General features: G+C 41.1%; 3 protein-coding genes across 3 annotated transcripts in view; 1 reads left to right on the top strand and 2 right to left on the bottom strand.

Moving 5' to 3' along the window:
* pde1cb (phosphodiesterase 1C, calmodulin-dependent b) overlaps window positions 1–4,002 on the top strand; it is a 39,450-nt gene extending 35,448 nt beyond the window's left edge. The window contains exons 12-17 of the mRNA XM_036518839.1: window positions 512–593; window positions 1,566–1,686; window positions 2,008–2,183; window positions 2,348–2,626; window positions 3,137–3,199; window positions 3,864–4,002. Coding sequence (XP_036374732.1) covers window positions 512–593; window positions 1,566–1,686; window positions 2,008–2,183; window positions 2,348–2,626; window positions 3,137–3,199; window positions 3,864–3,880 — 738 coding nt within the window. The 3' untranslated portion in view covers window positions 3,881–4,002. The remainder of the gene's footprint in view (window positions 1–511; window positions 594–1,565; window positions 1,687–2,007; window positions 2,184–2,347; window positions 2,627–3,136; window positions 3,200–3,863) is intronic.
* Window positions 4,003–9,200: 5,198 nt separating this feature from the next.
* On the bottom strand, window positions 9,201–11,644 carry LOC118771495. The gene is made up of 6 exons (XM_036519504.1): window positions 11,416–11,644; window positions 11,218–11,322; window positions 10,996–11,121; window positions 10,772–10,897; window positions 9,596–9,724; window positions 9,201–9,487 (listed from the first exon to the last, which is right to left on the bottom strand). Exons 1-6 carry the CDS (start codon window positions 11,642–11,644, stop codon window positions 9,201–9,203), a joined length of 1,002 nt encoding a protein of 333 aa, XP_036375397.1.
* Window positions 11,645–14,407: 2,763 nt separating this feature from the next.
* LOC118771494 (complement C1q-like protein 2) lies at window positions 14,408–17,530 on the bottom strand. The gene is made up of 5 exons (XM_036519502.1): window positions 17,515–17,530; window positions 17,331–17,414; window positions 17,122–17,247; window positions 15,979–16,107; window positions 14,408–14,694 (listed from the first exon to the last, which is right to left on the bottom strand). Exons 1-5 carry the CDS (start codon window positions 17,528–17,530, stop codon window positions 14,408–14,410), a joined length of 642 nt encoding a protein of 213 aa, XP_036375395.1.
* Window positions 17,531–17,893: the final 363 nt, after the last annotated feature.

Genomic DNA, 17,893 nt, shown 5'->3' with positions numbered 1-17,893 from the left:
AGAATGAAACTCATCTGAATCCCACAGTTTGCAGCTTACAGTGAATGAGAGATTTCTCCTGCCTGCAGGGAATGAGGCACAGAGAAACCTCTCTGCCAGTGATGATGCAGGAGGCAGACCTCACAACAGGAGCCACGGCACCTCATTCAAATAAAAACTATACTGGGAGATTAACAAGGACAGCCACAGCGGGATCAAGTGGACAGCTGTGTGTGTGTGTGTGTGTGTGTATGTGTAGGCGCATGCGTATGTGTGTGTGTGTGTGTGTGTGCGCGCGTGTGTGTGTGTGTGTGTGTGTGTGTGTGGGCGCATGCGTATGTGTGTGTGTGTGTGTGTGTGTATGTGCGCGCGTGCGTGGGTGGGTGTGCACACGTGCGTTGGGTGTATTTGCATGCCTCTGTATTTATTTTCATGTATCAGTTAGGGAGAGGTACGGAACAGGTGACGTTGGTGACACAGCTGAGAGGTCAGCTGCACTGTGAACTCTCTCTGACTCTCCTTCTGTCTGCAGGGGGACAAAGAGGCGGAGCTTGGCCTGCCCTTCTCCCCACTATGTGACCGCAAGTCCACCATGGTGGCCCAATCACAGATCGGTGAGTCTGACCACGCCTTCTCCCATGTACACAGGATTCTCACCTGAGACTACCTGTAACCTTTAAGCAGCTTACCTCTCAGACAAGCAGACAACAAAATGATACCTTTCATATGAGGAGAAAATTAACTGACAACTAACTTTTATTTCCAAAAAAAAAAAAGCAACTGAAATGGATTTGCTTTGCAGGGTATACTTTCGCTTTTATTTCTTAACAAGAACATACAATGCATATAATCAACATTGTGTTTAATTAGAATTTTCCTTCATGAATACATGTCTAAAACAGTGTCTGTTAATAAGTGTTTTTTTTGTATTGTAGCAAACAGCACCTAGCTAAACTATGGTGCAGAATAAACCAAGACAAGAGAATTTTATTGAGAATTTAAAAAAAAAAACTAAGCTGAGTCATGCCAAGGATGTCTGAGTGTATATCAAAACTAGCTCCTCTTTTAGGGTAGAATAAGACTGAGAAAAATCACGTAAAAACTGGATTCATTCAAACACTCACAACAGCTCCTTAATTAGCCTATTTCCTCCCTGATCTCTCTGATTGGCTGTCATCAGAGACAGACCCTATCCAAGAACTCCATAAAAACATTATTAAACATTACTCAAACCTGTGGTGTACAGATAAGCCCAGAATAAATCTATTGGTGTGGCCTACAGCAATAACTGTGTAAATGATAAATTCTGCTCTTCAACAGACAGTAGGCAGGGACATTACAGTATTAGTATTATGTGTTAAAGTAAATTTAATCATACTTTATCATACTAAGCATAAATGTGTTTAGTGAGACTGTATTGTATTAGCTGTAAATGCATTTTGTGATGTTGTATTATATTAACTGTAAATGCATTTTGTGATGTTGTATCATATTAGCTGTGAAAGTGTATGTAGTTATGTGTTGTATTGACTGTAAACGTGTATTCAGTGAGACTGTACTGTCTTCCCCTGTCTTTCCTGCATCAGGATTCATTGATTTCATCGTGGTGCCCACATTCACTGTGCTGACCGACATGACGGAGCGGATTGTCACCCCGCTAATCGACGAGGCCTCCCACTCGGGCCTCGCGGGCTTCCGGCGCTCCAGGTCAGCCTTCCCAACTTCCTGTTTAAAGGAACCCCATTTCCTGCTCCAGAGATCTCAACTTCCTGTTTAAGGGAACTCCGTTTCCTGCTCCAGGGATCTCGACTTCCTGTTTAAGGGAACTCCGTTTCCTGCTCCAGAGAGCTCGACTTCCTGTTTAAGGGAACCCCGTTTCCTGTGGCAGGGATGTCCATTTCCTGCGCCACAGACGTCCACTCAACCCATGACAGAGCGTTTTGAGCAGGCCGCAGGGCTGGACCATGAACCCCTCCCCTGCCTGTTTGTGTAACTTTGTACCTCTCTTTTTTGTGTTTTTTTTTCCAGTTTGAACAGTATTACCTCCGCAGAGGCCAAGCGTACCAGTGTAAAGAGCACGGGGTCGGAGGGCAGCTCCTCGCTCAACTGCTCCCTCCTCACCGTGGACCTCAAGAACTTCAAGGCCATCTGGAGCGAGGAGGTGTACCAGAACCGCGAGAAGTGGAAGGCGCAGGCCGCTAAAGGTGCGTAGGGCCAGGGTGGAGCCGGGGGGTGGTTTCCCCATGATTCTGGTGATTAAAACACACTTTTGTTGTTTGTTTGATGGAATTTTCTTTATTTCTTTCCTTCTTTTGTTTATTCGATTTATTTTGGTCTTTCTTTCCGTTTTTTCTCTCTGTCCGCTCAGACTTGGAGGAGAAGGCCAAACGAGAGGCAGAGGAGAAGGCCCAGCAGGAAGAGGCGGAGCTAAAGGAGTCTCAGGCCGTCCAATCGGACCAAGCGCTGGGAGAGCCCGCCCAATCAGAGCCCGTCCTTGAGCAGTCTGATGGGGCGGGGGAGGAGGCCGGGTCCGGAGGAATGAACGGGACCCAGAGCGCGAGCGATCAGAACCGGGCCGACACCAAGGAGGCCGACTCCAGCCAGCCGCCCGACTGCAGAGCAGAGACCAGCCAGCAGATACAAAACGGTGAGCGCCCTCAACGATGATCCAGATGATCCAGGTTTCCGGTCCAGTCATGCAGGGTGGTACTAGGATGCAGGGGGAATCTTGGTCATCACTTTCAATGTATTAAACATGTGATAGATAATATTTATGAGTTGAATATGTAATGCAGTTTTGAGGAGGAACACTTATTTGCTTTTTGCTTTCAAATGATCAACTTGTTATGAACTCCTGAAGCTGCTGAATAACAAACTGATCATTTGAATCAGCTGTGCTGGAGCAGGGAGAGGGGGGACATGCAGGACATGTGGCTCTCCGGGAGAGGGTTGGCCACCCCTGGATTAGACTGACTGGATTTAGCAATTGTGTGAATAGAGCTCCCTCTCCCTGTCTCTCTGAGAACTGCATGTGTCTCTCACCCTACGAAACCTTTAAACTGGCTACTACCTGGCTGGTGGCTGAATGCCTCATTAAGAATGCCTCATTAAAAATGAATTTTTGTGTGAATTTCATAGTTTTTTTCCTGAATTTCAGGAGAAGTGCTTGGGGACACTGACTCACCAGGGAGTGATGACAGTCAGAAAAGGACACCCAATGGTAACCAATGGCAAAGCGTGCACGCAAGCATGCACACACACACACACACGCACACGCACATGCACACGCACACGCACACGCACACACACACACACACACACACACACACACACACACACACACACACACACACACACACACATATACACATGTGCATTCAAAGACAAACACATACAGGCAAATAGGCGCACACACACACACACACACACACACACGCATGCACATAAATACACTCACACTCAAAGACAAACACACAAACGAAGATAGGCACACACACATACACACACACACACACACACACACACGCACATAAACACATGCACACCCAAAGAAAAACACAAACACACAGGTCATGTCTGATGGCATTATGCTGTACAATATTCTGTGCAAATTTTCTCCTTCACGGACATATCATTATTGTGGAATGAAGTTTTCCTAATTACAGAGCTGTTGTGAGTTTTCCAAGTTTTCCAAAGCACACTACATATTAGCCTGTCTGTGTAACTGTAAAAAATCTGTCTATGAATGAAAAAAGTTAAAGGTTATCTTCAGAATATTCCTGACAAAATCCTTCCTCATCCCCCTATGATCCCACAATCTACAGCTACATAATACAATTTCAGATCTGAATGAGAAAAAAATTTATTCCCTTTTTCTTCCACAGAAACAGAGTTGGACTAACAAAAAAACACAAATCCAGTGTAAACCAGCCACCAACCATCACACCCACAGCAAAGACTTCCAGCCCAGGAATGGCCCTGCCCTGGACAACCCCAAACGGACATGTTGTATAATGCTTTTTACAATTCTTTGTTTGTTTCTATTACTACTTCTACTACTTTGTGGGGTTGCTTTTTCCCTTTTTATTTTTTGGATTATTTCCCCCTGTATCCTGACCCATGGGGCTGAGCTTTTTGTAGGGGCTGACTCCATGCTGCTCCCCATCAGACAGAGACTGATGCCACAGGAGCAGAGAGCATTTATGCCGTGTTCGTGAGGCTCAAACAGATGTGTTGATGTTTAGATGGGTGGATGCCAAGGGTTTTCTGAGCCTCTGACATCATGTGGGTTTGTTGCGTTCGGCCCCTGTTGTGCGCCTGCTGTGGAGGACGCGCGAGGAACTCGACCATGTGACCTGTAAATGAAACCCTGCCGATGGCTGGAAACGTGATCCCTCCGTCTGCCACAAGGGGGCGCTAAAGCTGTTATCCCAAAATACGTGGAAAAACAATGAGGATATTGTCAAAACCCTTTCCCTGCAAGTATCACTGTTATTATTATTATTATTATCATTATTATTATTAATAATAATAATAATAATATATGCATCTACAGCAGCTAAAAGATGCCCATCTTGCGTTGTTGTAATGTTACCTGGTCTTTGTGTAATGTGGAAGAGTGAAGCATAATACTTGTTAATTAGTTTCACTCAGTTTTTCATTTTTCTTTCAAAAACACAGCTTGCCCAGCAAAACAAAAACAAAAACCATAATCTGTAAACTTTGTTTCTTTGGGATATTCTCCATGCCAGTTAATGTAGTAGAATGCAGCAAATACTGTTTGATGTCTTTGTGGCATTCATGGATATTTTGAACAATTATATAAAACTAATTCTTCACACTTGCTGAAGACATTTTATGACAGTTGTCATAGGCAGATATATGAATGTAACATTTATGAAGGTGTTTTGTACAGTACACTATGTAAAATATTTCAATATATCATATTCAGCTAAACCACGCTGACACTTTGACCTTCACTTTGAATGATGAATTTACTGAAGGGTGTCTTGCGTTCATTACTCCCATAGCACTGTTAGTTTGGTTGCTCACAGAATTAATGGAAAATATGTAAATAATGAAAATATGTAAAACTGACAAATTGCATTATACATACATCAGATTGGATAATCAGATCATACACATTTTTTTCTTTTTTCCTCATTCTCTTTAGTCAGTTAGCTTTATTTTAATGGTGATGTCAAAAGAATATTTTTATTCTGAAATTGCTTTTTTCCTGTATCTGTATCCTGGATCGTCTTTCTGCTATAACCGACTACATAGAAAGCCATTCATTTCATTACTTACAAAACATTGTTTTTATATATATTCAAATAAAGCTTTAGTGCAGTTTAAAAGTGACACAGAAAGCTTTAGTGCAGTTAAAAAGTGACACAGCCTTATTTTTTTATTTTCTGTGACGCTAACAAAACACAGACATATTTTTCTCTTTGCTGCTAGATTGAGTAGACCCCAAGCTGTAAAATCACTGCTTGATAGCAAGATCAGGCTACCCTGTGCCCAATCCCTAGCTCTTTGTAGTTTAGTTCAAGTGTAACGGTTAAAGCTGTTGTTTTAATGAAAAAGCTTTTCAATTAGGTGATGAGGTAGCCCCACCCGCAGATTAACCTGTTGTTGGACTTTTCATGGTAGCAGCTGCCAGATTTGTACTCCAATACCTGTACTTTGTGTATAGAGCGTGCAGACATGGTATATTATATATAAATGACTGTGTATATGTATTATAACAGTGGGACTGAACTGACAGGACGACTGCCCATGTAATGGCTTTTATACATGTACTCTCGGAGCGGGGGGCTTTGCATTTGGCAGTATTTGTTTTTCCCAAGCATAGGCGTGTGTGTGTGTGTGTGTGTGTGTGTGTGTGTGTGTGAGTGCGTGCGTGTGTGTCTGTCAGGAGAGCAACATCCAGTACTTGTTCAGCTTCATTTTCTCTCTGTTTCAGTGTTCCTCAGAGTTTTCTAACTTTTCTTTTTTTTCCATGTTCACAGTTCTTCACTGCTTTCTACCCCTTAGAAATGTCTTTTCGTGAGTAAACTGCTTTTACTGAAGGATTGGGCCAATTACAGTACGTGTACACTGTCATTGGTTTCCTTTTCCGCTCTGTTGGGTGTGCGTGTTTCTGAAAAGGCAGGATAGATTATGCCACTGTGTTGCAAACAGCACCACTCACTGTTGTAACCGCATTGTTACGGTGTGCTGCCGATGAGAAAGAGTAAAATGAGAATCAGTGGCGAATACGGAACAAGTACCTTGAAACAAACCCATATGCATTCATGAACTCACAAGAATCAAATCGAATCAAATCGAATCGAATTGAATCGAATTATGAATCACGTATCATGAACTGTCATTGCTTGAATCGATAAACGACATTACATTATTTGTTGTATTTTTACTGTGTATTGCTCCCTCCCTGGGCCAACTGGGAGATGGTTAATCGTCATGGAAACCTTAGATGAATTTTTTTTTTATATTGAATTCTTCAAGGTTATTAATGAAACATAAAATACAGTTAAAGAATATGTAAAGCAGGACAAAAAGTGAGCAAAGCCTAATGGTAAAGTATGTAATTGTGTCCAGATTAAGCCCTCTAACTGAGGGGGTCATCTGTGGGTCAGTAAAGATGGACTGTCTTTTCTCTAATCTGGTTTAAGCTTACAATCCTTTTGGCTGTATTTCAGAACAAAGGAATTGTCTGATCAGATGAAATCTCTGTTGCATTGTGGGTGTGGTGCCTGATATTTGTGTTGTATTGCCAAGTTAGGGAAAAAAAAACTTGTTTATTTTAAAAGTTAGTACATCTGGTGAAATATTGCCAAAGTGAGTGAAATACAGCTTTTGTGGCAGGGCCCATCTAAATGTTGATTATGTAAAGAATTGGATGAAAATGCATATGTAATTTTCACTCATTCTGTTATCTTTGTGGAAATATGAACGTATTCCACTTCTATATAATACAGTGATTACAATACAAATATATTTGGAGCCTGTTAGTATGAGCCAAACTGAAATATGCTGGACTATGTTACTAATTTTATTTTTCCAGAGTTCTGTACAAGCCTATGACATGTACACATTGTATAGTCCATTAATACTATGACTGAGATATTTAACCACTTTTATAGAATTTAGAATATTCTCAAGGCCCACAACAATGTAAGTAGCCCCCGAGAATCCATGTCAAGCTGAATTTACTCTGGAATGCGTGTGCTGTGAAACAGCTGTGTAGAAATGCACTTCCTGCATTTGTAAGTTGATAGTTTTACAGGTTTGAACAGAAAACATTACACAGAGCAGGACATAAAGGAAGAAAATCACCTTGAGAGAGATGATTCAGCAGGACTTGTAGTGGGGGGTACAGGGCCCAGGGGACAGTCCCTCCACTGATGCCTCACAAGGCTTTTTGGATTTTGAGTATGTTGATGGTGTTACATGTGGAAAACATGCTTTCAGCACACTTCTCTTTATGTACTGGACCCAGACTCTCATGCAAGGGGATGACTCTACTTAATAATATCTAATAAGCACTCGTAAAAATAGTAAATAGATATTATATCAATGGCATAAAATGTGTAAAATATACATCAAAGTGGATCTGGGGTCAGCCACACCCTCAAAGTATGCTCAACGCATCACCACCACACCCAGGAAGTAGCACATGACAAAATATATCACCTTAAATGTAGGACCTATGTTTTCCATGTATGACACAACATACAGCATATGTTAGAAGTTTACAGTCTGTCCTATGTAATAATCTGCCATACTGAGTGTACAAATTACATTTCACATTCTAAAATACACACTGAAGTGAGAATAATATCATATGAAAGTGTAACTAGGTTATACAATTCATTGTGAGTGCAGTTTATTGTGACTAAAACATGCATTCCTTATTTTTGATTGGAGATTTCACCATACTGGCATTACTTCATAATGGTGATATGATGCCGTATGTTGTGTCATATGGAGATATGTGTACATTTTGGCAGTATATTCAGGCTATTTCCTGTATAAAGATGTTTCTGGTCTGTGAAATTATTGAGTTCTTTCTCTTGTTTATGTCTTCTTGGTTTGTTTGTTTGTGACCATATATTGCATACATTTCTTAAACAGCAGTTTCCAACGAGAGATGAACATTATGCTGCGAGAATGTAAAGTGCTGGCTTTCAACGAGCCTCAAAGCAATCTGCATAGTTTTTTTTTTCCCCATATTGACTGTGGTCCAACATCATTGTAATAATGTTTTAATGCTACTACAGGCTTAAGCTGGCTTTCTTGTTTGGGCTGTCTTGTTTCAGGAATTTGTGAATGAAGCTGTACTGCTAATGTGATATGCCCGCTCCTACATCCATCCCCCCCCCATCCAACCCCGTGTCATTACTGCACAGTCCTGACAATAAATCTGACTTCAAAGGGCTCAGATAACTTGTGTGTGTCTTTATTTTGTACATTACATGGCATTATAGTCATATAGTGAACGCTTTTATCCAGAGCGAGTTTATTAGTTAGTTTATTTCTAACTCTGTCACTTTCTCCTCTCTTTATCAGCCTTCTCCACACACAGACACAGAGGAGGATCATGGGAATCCACTCTTCACTTGTTTATTTTGGTAAGGTAATGTATTTTGCCAGGGAATTGAATGAAGACATCAGTAAAATGCTTTGGAGCAGGCAGTAAAAAAGCTAGTCTACGCTTATTGCTCTCTGTTTTGCAGGCAAATATGGCTGCTAATAGAGTCACTTTTAATGATCGTAATATTGGGTTATATTATGTTAGACATCGCAAGAGACGCATTAATACATCTGCATGCCTGAACATTGTTTGATTCATTTCTTTTTTGTTTGTTGAAATTCTTTCATTGAGATTTTTATGGCTGACTTTTAACTTAATGGAGTCCTCACGTCTACCACCGACTGCTCTCGAGGATGGAATATGGCCTTTGCTTTCTCATCTGCCAGGGGATAAAAATTCTTGTGCTGACTGCTTGTTTGCCTGCTGACTAAGGTTTGGAGAAACAGTCGTGTATACTCACTGTAGCGGCAACACAGGGAGAAAACAGCAACTGATAAAGTAATTTCTTTATTAATGTTGCTTGAAGCACATTCTGATACATTCAGCGTTCTAACATTGAATGCATGAGGCTTCAATACCAACCATCTTCAGCTGTGATCTTCATTACAGACTGGCCTTCTCTTCACATGGGGAAGAGCAGGAAGCCACTGAAAGTGCATCGATTGCTGGTATTATCATAGACCCTGTTGTTTGTTGGGAGTTGCACGTACACCTGATCTCCCACCTCCAGCTGGAGTACAGCCGCATTGGATGAGTCATCATAAGAATCCCCAGTTCCTTGGTAATTATATGTAGTGACTATACGGTTTCCATTCTTAGACAGGACTGAACCGATGTAGATTGAGGAACCCGAACCATGGGCAGTGAATCTGAAGTAGTAGACTCCGCTCACCGCTGCTGTGAAGATGCCTGTATCAGAGGAAACACATTAAGAGATAAACACAGACACACAGAGAGGAGTGAGATGTAGAGCCTAGTTAATTGTGAGCTTATCATGTAGGTTAATGTCTATTGTACCTGTAGCTGGGTTGTAGCAATTGCCAATATTTGTGATGACTTTAGCGTAGACCAGGGTAGTGTCTGCGTTGAAGGGTCCTACAGTTCCAGCGTCAGTTAACCCAGCCGAGAACGCCACCTTCGGTCTGTCTGTGAGCACAGGAGAGTCAAACACTCATTTACTGTAGGCTAAAGAAAGGAAAGAACACTAGAACTGATTATATACAATTAATACAATTAACACATCTCTGAAAGCAATGATGAACATGCAGAAAACTTGTCTGATACACAGTGCCTAAAGACTGAATGAGGCTAAAGGCTGCAGTGTCAGTGGATGAGGAACTAGCATGGAGATATGGAGGTACAGGTGAGGGTCACCTGCTCAGGTAACTCTACTGATGGTTCAGGTGATACAGTGCAAGCTTTTTCTCGTGGAAGATAATATTTCCACTGCTTTCGTTGAGTGAAATGAATTCAAGTTCAGAATAATATATACCATTCATACATATCTGTCTTTATTTCATGTAGGTTCTACACCTATGCAGTACGAGAGGGAATGATGGGTTCAATAATGGGTTTTATTCAGTCTTCAGATGGTGTTAAATGTAGAATTGCAGAACAGTTAGACTGGGCTTTGATTATTTTTCCTTACACAAGCTTGTGATACAGTAGATTAGTAGTCTTTATATGGTAAAACTATGTTTTCTTCTTTATATATGCTCTAGCATTGAGATAAGATGCCCCCTTTTGAGTCATTTGTCTCAGCTCTTCAGAAATTGATCTAAGTTCCCCTCACTGAGGGATGTTATCATTGTATCACTCACTCAGACACCACAATGTAAATAAATCTGTATGAACAGGATCTTTATGACAGGTGTGTGTGCGCTTCTGAATAGGTGTTAAACAGCAGAAGCCACTGTAGAATAGACTGTAAAGTGCAGTGGGGTTATTCCCATCCCTGTATCACCTGCATTCTCTCTCTTCAGCTCCTGCACTGTGGATTTCAGCTCCTCCACCACAGTTTTCTGTTCCGTCAGCTGGAGCTCAGTGGAGTTTGCCCTGTCCTCCAAGCCTCTCAGATCCAGCGCTTGTGCTGAAATCAAGTAAATGAGGAACATCATGAGCTGTTCATGTCTCAGGTCACAGCAATGAAAACGTACATATGCAATTTTTCAACCTAAACATGCTGTTTGTTACCTTTATTCTCCCTCTTCAGCTCCTCCAGCTGGCTATCACTGGTTTTCAGCCTGGCTTCCACAGTTCCCAGTTCTGTCTTTGTGGCTCCCAGTTCACCTCTCTGCTCAGTAACCATCTCTCTGAGGGCTGAAATCACACAAATACACATAACAAATATGAAGTCATGTGTTTACATTATATCAAAATCATATCAAAATGTCCTTTCAGATTCTCCAACACATTACCGTCATTCTCTGTCTTAAGCTGAAGCACCTGGCTCTCAATGGATTTCAGCCTGCCTTCCACAGATCCCAGCTCTGTCTTTGTGGCTCCCAGTTCAATTCTCTGATCCATAACCATCTCCCTCAGGGCTGAGATGACACATACACATAACAAACATGAAATCATGTGTTTACATTATATCAAAATCATATCAAAATGTCCTTTCAGATTCTCCAACACATTACCATCGTTCCCTGTCTTCAGCTCGACCACCTGGTCCTCGCTGGCTTTCAGCCTGCCTTCCACGGCTGTTAGCTGAACTCTCTGGTCCACCACCGTGTCTCTCAGGGCTAAAAGAACACACATGAAGAACCCAAACATTATGAATATCCCTTTTGAAAAAAAAAAAATTCAAAGTACATCAGTGTCTTTCATCACATTACCTTTATTATCGGTCTTCAGCTCGACCACCTGGCTCTCACTGGCTTTCAGCCTGGCTTCCAAAACTCCCAGCTGAACTCTCTGGTCCACCACCGTGTCTTCCAGCTTCTGCAGCTCGGTCCAGATGTCGGGTTGGAGGTTTCGTTGGGTGATCTCTCCTCGTTCATTCTGAAGCTGAGCCCCAGTCAGACAGCAGCCCAGTAACACCAGCAGAACTACAGTGGTCCTCATTCTTCAACTGAACCCTCAATCCTTTCAGCTCTGTGTAGTTTCTGACACTCACCCCCCCTCTTTATATAGACATTTCCCTGTGAAACATTGCGCTGTTGCATCACTGAGAATAGCACTGGAAAAGCTGTGTCCAAGGACTCAGTGATTAAACAGGGAACACTGTATGATTAGATTATTATATATTAACCTGTTTCATATTGAAAATTATTTGAAAGAGGCAATGGGAAGATAAGAACCCGTGTTGCTTCCCTCTCTCCTGTCTCACCACATGCAGGACATCAGGCAGGTGATGGTCTCCTTATCGAAATGTCTTGTGAAAAAGTTTTCTCCCAGAAACAAAGTTTGCTCATCAGCACAACCAGCAGACAGGAACTTGAAGTTAAACTTTTCTCATGTAGTAATCGCATAACAATAGGTATGCAATATGCCCTTTCAAAATAAATGAAAATTGATAATCATGATTGAAATATCAAAAATAATAAAAATCCAGCTGTGGATGTTCTCTTCAATAACTTTATATTATTATAATTCTTAACTCATATTCGCTGCAGAGGAAATGATTGATTGTTGACTTACTAAGGGGAAAAGGATGGTTCTTTCTAAAAATAAACCCAATGAAACAGTAGGGATATTTAAGTCTCCTTGTAAGGGCTGTTGGGTTGGTGCTTGTTTGGTGTGTTCAAAACATTTCTAAGTCTGTTGTTAGAAGTGTTTCCCAACTTTAATTTTAATAAATTTTTCAGCAACCCCATCATTTCTATTTCTAATTACACACAGTATATACAATACCAGTCAAACATTTGGACACACCTGATTAAGATAATGGGAAACATGCATTCAGGGAAAGACATTTTGATATAAAAACGCTGCTTAAATGCTTTAATTTGTTTCTCAGACAAATATCAATAGTGAAGTTGATGCCTGTGTATGATTTCCTTTCCAAAACATTTTGGAATATCATCAAAAATATTGTTGGTTACTTTGAAGACTCTAAATATTTAAGTAAGTATATACATATATTATATATAGGTATATATTCTATATAAGTAATATAAGTTTTATTGGTCACATACTGTAGTTTCATAGTTCATTCATTCAATTATTCATTCATAGTTTTGATCTCTTTACTATTATTCTAAAATGTGGAAAATAGTAAAAATAAAGAAATGAGTAGGTGTGTCCAAACTTTTGACTGTTACTGTCTGTTAAGTGGTAATTATGAGGTAATTAATCAGATAGATGATTAAAATGGTTCAATGGATTTTTTTGAAATTTTCTTTTTACAATCAAGCAAAAAATGTCCCTATCATAAACCCTACACTGCTGAGTCACCAGGAGTACAGCGGACAAATGCTGTACACAAGGACTACGTGATTGAGCAGAACTGCAGTGGTCCTCATTCTTCAAATAGACTTTCAAACCTTTCAGCTCTGTGCAGTTTCTGAGACTCATTCCCTCTCTTTATATACATGTGTTCCTGTAAAAAATTACACTGTTGGCTGAACAGCCCTGGAAAAGCTGCGAAAGGTTTTTGTGATAAAAAAGGGAACACAGTAAGATTAGATCAGTTTATATTATGTAGTTTTACCTCTAAAGTGCTCATGGGAGAATGTGAACTTTTTCCTGAAATATTGTGGATTAATGTCTGAAATCTGTGTTCATTTAATTCAACAATGATGACTGATTATAATATCACAAAACATTATCAGCTGGCATGCTGAATGCTGACCATTTCACCTTGTTTTAATATGTAAATTTGAAAAGTTTAACCTAAAAATCTTTTTTATATAATGGACCCAAATTTTATAGACAGAGCAGATAGTCAGTGCTATTTATGTATCCTCCCACCTGTATTATTCCTGCATAAGAAATGTTACATTTAGAATGCCCATATTTGTCTCTGGCAGAAAACCCAGACGACACAAACTACTGTAACTCAAGACTGATTTCAGGACTTCATCCAAAATACACGTGGAGAAAAAACAGAAAACATTTTATGCAACTAAAACAGGTTTGCTGTCTCCCACGGCCTTGCTGGAACATTTTTGGCATTAAGGAAAAGTGGTTAATATAAAATAATCCAATCACAAAATGTCTCTTTACAAACAAATTAAAGCATTTATGCATAAATCTTTTGATCAAAATGTCTTTGAAAGCATGTTTCTGATGCCCTTATTCATGTGTGTCCAAACATTTGACTGGTAATGTACAGAGTCAAATATTCTTACTGTTTCATTCGGTTAAATTTTAGAAAGAATCACGCTGTTTCCCTTAGTAAATAAATGAATTAATTAAAAAATTAGCCCCTCCACACACACACACACACACACGCACACACACACACATTGAAACAGGTAACAATGAAAACGCGCCATATCTAATTACAATACAAAAGATGAAATTATTTCTGAAAGAGTTTATTGCTGAAAATACGCTCTGTCCATGGTTGGTGTGCCTGCCCAACCCTCCTGTGTAATGTGCACACTCCAAACTTTGTGACAAGTGACCCTCTTTCAAATTAATGTGGACATTTTGCATTTTCTTTTGCACATGAAATATGTTGACATGTTGACATCTCCTTTTCCAACAGACACGCATGCATACCAAATCAAGCGAACAATAAGAACCAGCCATGTCTGACGTTTTTTATTTCTTGTTAAAGATTTTATTGATGAATGTGGATTTCAACGCTCAGCAAAGAATGGCCGATGCTTCAACTTCAGACTGTTTAGCTGTGATCTTCGTTACAGCCTGGTCTTCTCTTCACAGGGGGAAGAGCAGGAAGCCGCTGAAGGAGCAACGATTCCACGCATCATCATAGAGCTGGTAGCCTGCTGGGAGTCGCACGTAGACCTGATCTCCCACCTCCAGCTGGAGTACAGCCGCATTGGATGAGTCGTCGTGAGAATCTACAGATCCTTGGATGTCATATGTAGCGACTGTGTGCTGTCCGTTCCTATACAGGACCGCACCTATGCGGATGGACACGCCGGCACCAAAGGTGGTGAATCTGAAGTAGTAGACTCCTCTCACCGGCGCCGTGAAGATCCCTGTATCAGGCACAGAGGAAAGGAACTGTGAGATGAACAGGCTTCATCATGACGGCAATCAGAGAGGAGCAAATTGTCAATGACGCTGACAAGTTGGGCAAATGACACACACTGGGTACTTCACCGTTAGCCGTGCTGTCTGTGTGATCCACGTATCAGAGGAGAAGCACTCAGATAAACACAGACCATCTCGTGTAGACCAGCGGCTCTCAAACCTTTCAGGAGGGAGGACCACTTAAAGGTGAAAAATTTTTTCCATAATCTTCCTATCTAGCCAGTTAGTTAGCGTAGTGTGGCAAAGAAGGCAATTTTGCTTTCTAGCAGCGAATTCATTTACTGAAAATGTTTGTCTTCTGGTCAAAATGTTGTTTCAGACGTATTGTTGACGACTGTATATGTTTTGTAGGTGCACATTTCGGTCTGTGAAAGTAAAATTATATGAAAGGACATTGTAAGAGGGTGACCTAAGAATGAACTGTACAAACTGCAGACGTCAGTGGAAAGACGTTGGGCTATGGTATATGTGCTATACGCTAATCATCGCAAAAGAAGAAGTGTGAAAAGCTCTAACTGCAAGTTGCCTCCCCTCCCGGGGATGACATTTTCTTAACTGGCGCACACGTATGCAATCACACAACTGGTCGGAGCCAGCCCCTGGCCTTCTGTGCAGGAACTGATAAGTGCAAACTGACCGCGGTGCACCAGGTTTGATGTAAACAAGTGCTCTGTGTATGCTGTCCATTCTCTACACAGGACATAGTCGGCAGATACTATGCTTGCGTATGTGTTGGATCTCCTCCGGCCGGAGTACGAGAATAAAGCTTTGCTCTTCTGAACCAACCCGAAGGCTCCGCGTGAGTTAATCTTCGACACAGTCTAACTGCCACACGGTGACCACCATTAACAGATGCAGCTATCTGACGCCATGGCGCTCTCCACGGGCGTTGGAGAGGTGATTGGCTGTTCCTGACAAGGTGGTCGTAGAACCTGTCCTCTCGTCTCAGTATGCCAGGCTGCGTGTGATTAACTGACGCAAAGGGTAAAGCCACACAACCTGCAGGGAAGCCGTCAGTTAATGGCATGCTCTGAACGGGTGTCATTCAGACACACGTAGAACATACATGGCGGCACACAGTATTTGTAAATGGGCTGTAGTGATAGTTATGCTACCTGTATGTTTATAAATATATACGTAGATGGGTGTTTACGGTATCTACAGTTGGATTGTGTGACTGTTAACTGTGAGTTTAAAGGGATATACATGTAGATTGGTGTTTAAAGTACCTGTGGCTGGGTTGTAGTTGTTGCCGATGTTTGTCAAGACTTTTGTGTAGACCAATGTAATGTCCGTCTGGAAGGGTCCTACATATCTGGCATCAGAGTATCCAGCTGAGAACGCCACCTTTGGTCTGTCTGTGAACAGGAGGGTCACACACTCATTTGCACCAGCACTGTTACAGCAATTAATACATCTCAAAAAGCATGCAAGGAACAGATCAGTCACACACGCCTAAAGGCCAGATGAGATTATATCGATAGGAACTGGTCTCTACTGAGTGAATGTCACGGTTTTCTCTTTGTAATTCACCCATAAGGACTAACAGACCACATCGTCTTTGACATTAACATTCTCAAAGTGGAATAACCAGGTCTATAATGTATTACAGCTTGACACAATTAGCTTAAACAGGACAAATAGAATAATCTGAACTTTTATTCTAAACTTGCTTAGTGTCAATTCCAATTCATCCATGAAAATGTACTCACAACCTGAACAATTACAATCTCTTACACCTGAGAAACAAAGGTCAAGGAGTGGTTTAGCATACAGACTGCAAAGAGTGATAATGACTTTAAAATATTATTATGGAAAATAAAGCATTGATCAGAGTTGTTCAAACCCATATTTTAAAGCAGGCAGCTGCAAAGTTTACTCAATCTTTATTCAGCGTAGTTATGTCAAATGTAAACATTAATGGCTACCGGTCACTTTGACTTATACACTGGGTATATTAAGTCAAACGTTCATGCTTTTGATTTTCCTGTTAGATGTAAGTAGCATGTTTATAACATTTTTAGCTTGCCTTTTTTCACAACCGCATTCTTGAAAATGAAAATATGTGTTGGGATTTTTTGTTGTTTGTTTGTTTTGAGCACTCCTGCAGTTCAGCCCTATGTCTGTGTGTCTTGTTGTAATTGCTTTAATTTAAATGTTCAGAAAAACGTTGAACCTTGAACATGTCCAATAATTAATCTAGATTTCCTTCACTCAGAGACGTTTATCACTCACAAACACACAGGGAAATCCCGCATGAACAGGATCTTGAGTTTATCAAAGGCGTGTGCTTCTGAACAGGTGTTAAACAGCAGGCGTCACTGTAGAATAGAGAGTAAAGTGCAGTGGGGTTATTCCCATCCCTGTATTACCTGCATTCTGTGTCTTCAGCTCCTCCACTGTGGATTTCAGCTCCTCCACCACAGTTTTCTGTTCCGTCAGCTGGAGCTCAGTGGAACTTGCCCTGTCCTCCAAGGCTCTCAGATCCACCGCTTGTGCTGAAATCAAGTAAATGAGCAATATCATGAGCTGTTCATCTCCATGGTGACCAGACTAAAGAGGATAAACCTAAACCTGTTACCTTCCGTCTTTGACTTCAGCTCCTTCACCTGGCTCTCACAGGTGCCCAGCCTGGCTGCCGTTGATTTCAGCTCTGCAGCTTGTACTAAAATGAAAAATGAAGAGGTATTGATCTCTCAAGATGACAAAAAGCAGAAAAAAAGGTATCATTTGTAATCTACCATTATCCTGTGTTCAAAGCTCACCGCTGTTAACCTCCATGCTGAAAAAGGATTTTTATTCCCAACCAAACCAGGAGTTTGTTACCTGCATTCTCTCTATGCAGATCCACCACCTGGCTCTCACTGGCTTTCAGCCTGGCTTCCACTGCTCCTAGTTTTGTCTTTGTGGCTGCCAGTTCAGCTGTCTGCCCTGCAACAGCATTTCTGAGGGCTAAAATTATACACACACAAACACAAAAATCAGTGGTGAGGAAAAAATCAGTAAGAAGCACTTAATCTTCCTGATAACAAAACTTAGAGGCCAACATCACCTCTCCCCAACAATACCTAAATTGTCTGTCTTTAGCACGGTGACTGTAGCTGTTAGCTCTGATACTGTGTGTTTCAGCTCATTCAGCTCGGT

This window comes from Megalops cyprinoides, chromosome 24 (genome assembly GCF_013368585.1).
Source record: "Megalops cyprinoides isolate fMegCyp1 chromosome 24, fMegCyp1.pri, whole genome shotgun sequence".
In the NCBI taxonomy this organism is placed as follows: Eukaryota; Metazoa; Chordata; class Actinopteri; order Elopiformes; family Megalopidae; genus Megalops; species Megalops cyprinoides.
The sequence above is the reverse complement of the archived record's forward strand: the minus strand, read 5'-3'. Positions and strand labels throughout refer to the sequence as shown.

Coding starts and splice junctions, on each gene's coding strand:
- LOC118771495 (XM_036519504.1), bottom strand. CDS start 11,644: ATGAGGACCACTGTAGTTCTGCTGGTGTTACTGGGCTGCTGTCTGACT. Junction 11,323..11,415: donor GCTGAAGACCGATAATAAAG/GTAATGTGATGA, acceptor GTGTTCTTTTAG/CCCTGAGAGACACGGTGGTG. Junction 9,725..10,771: donor GCTGAAGAGGGAGAATAAAG/GTAACAAACAGC, acceptor CTGTGCTCACAG/ACAGACCGAAGGTGGCGTTC.
- LOC118771494 (XM_036519502.1), bottom strand. Junction 17,248..17,330: donor GCTGAAGTCAAAGACGGAAG/GTAACAGGTTTA, acceptor ACTTGATTTCAG/CACAAGCGGTGGATCTGAGA. Junction 14,695..15,978: donor CAACTACAACCCAGCCACAG/GTACTTTAAACA, acceptor TGCCTGATACAG/GGATCTTCACGGCGCCGGTG.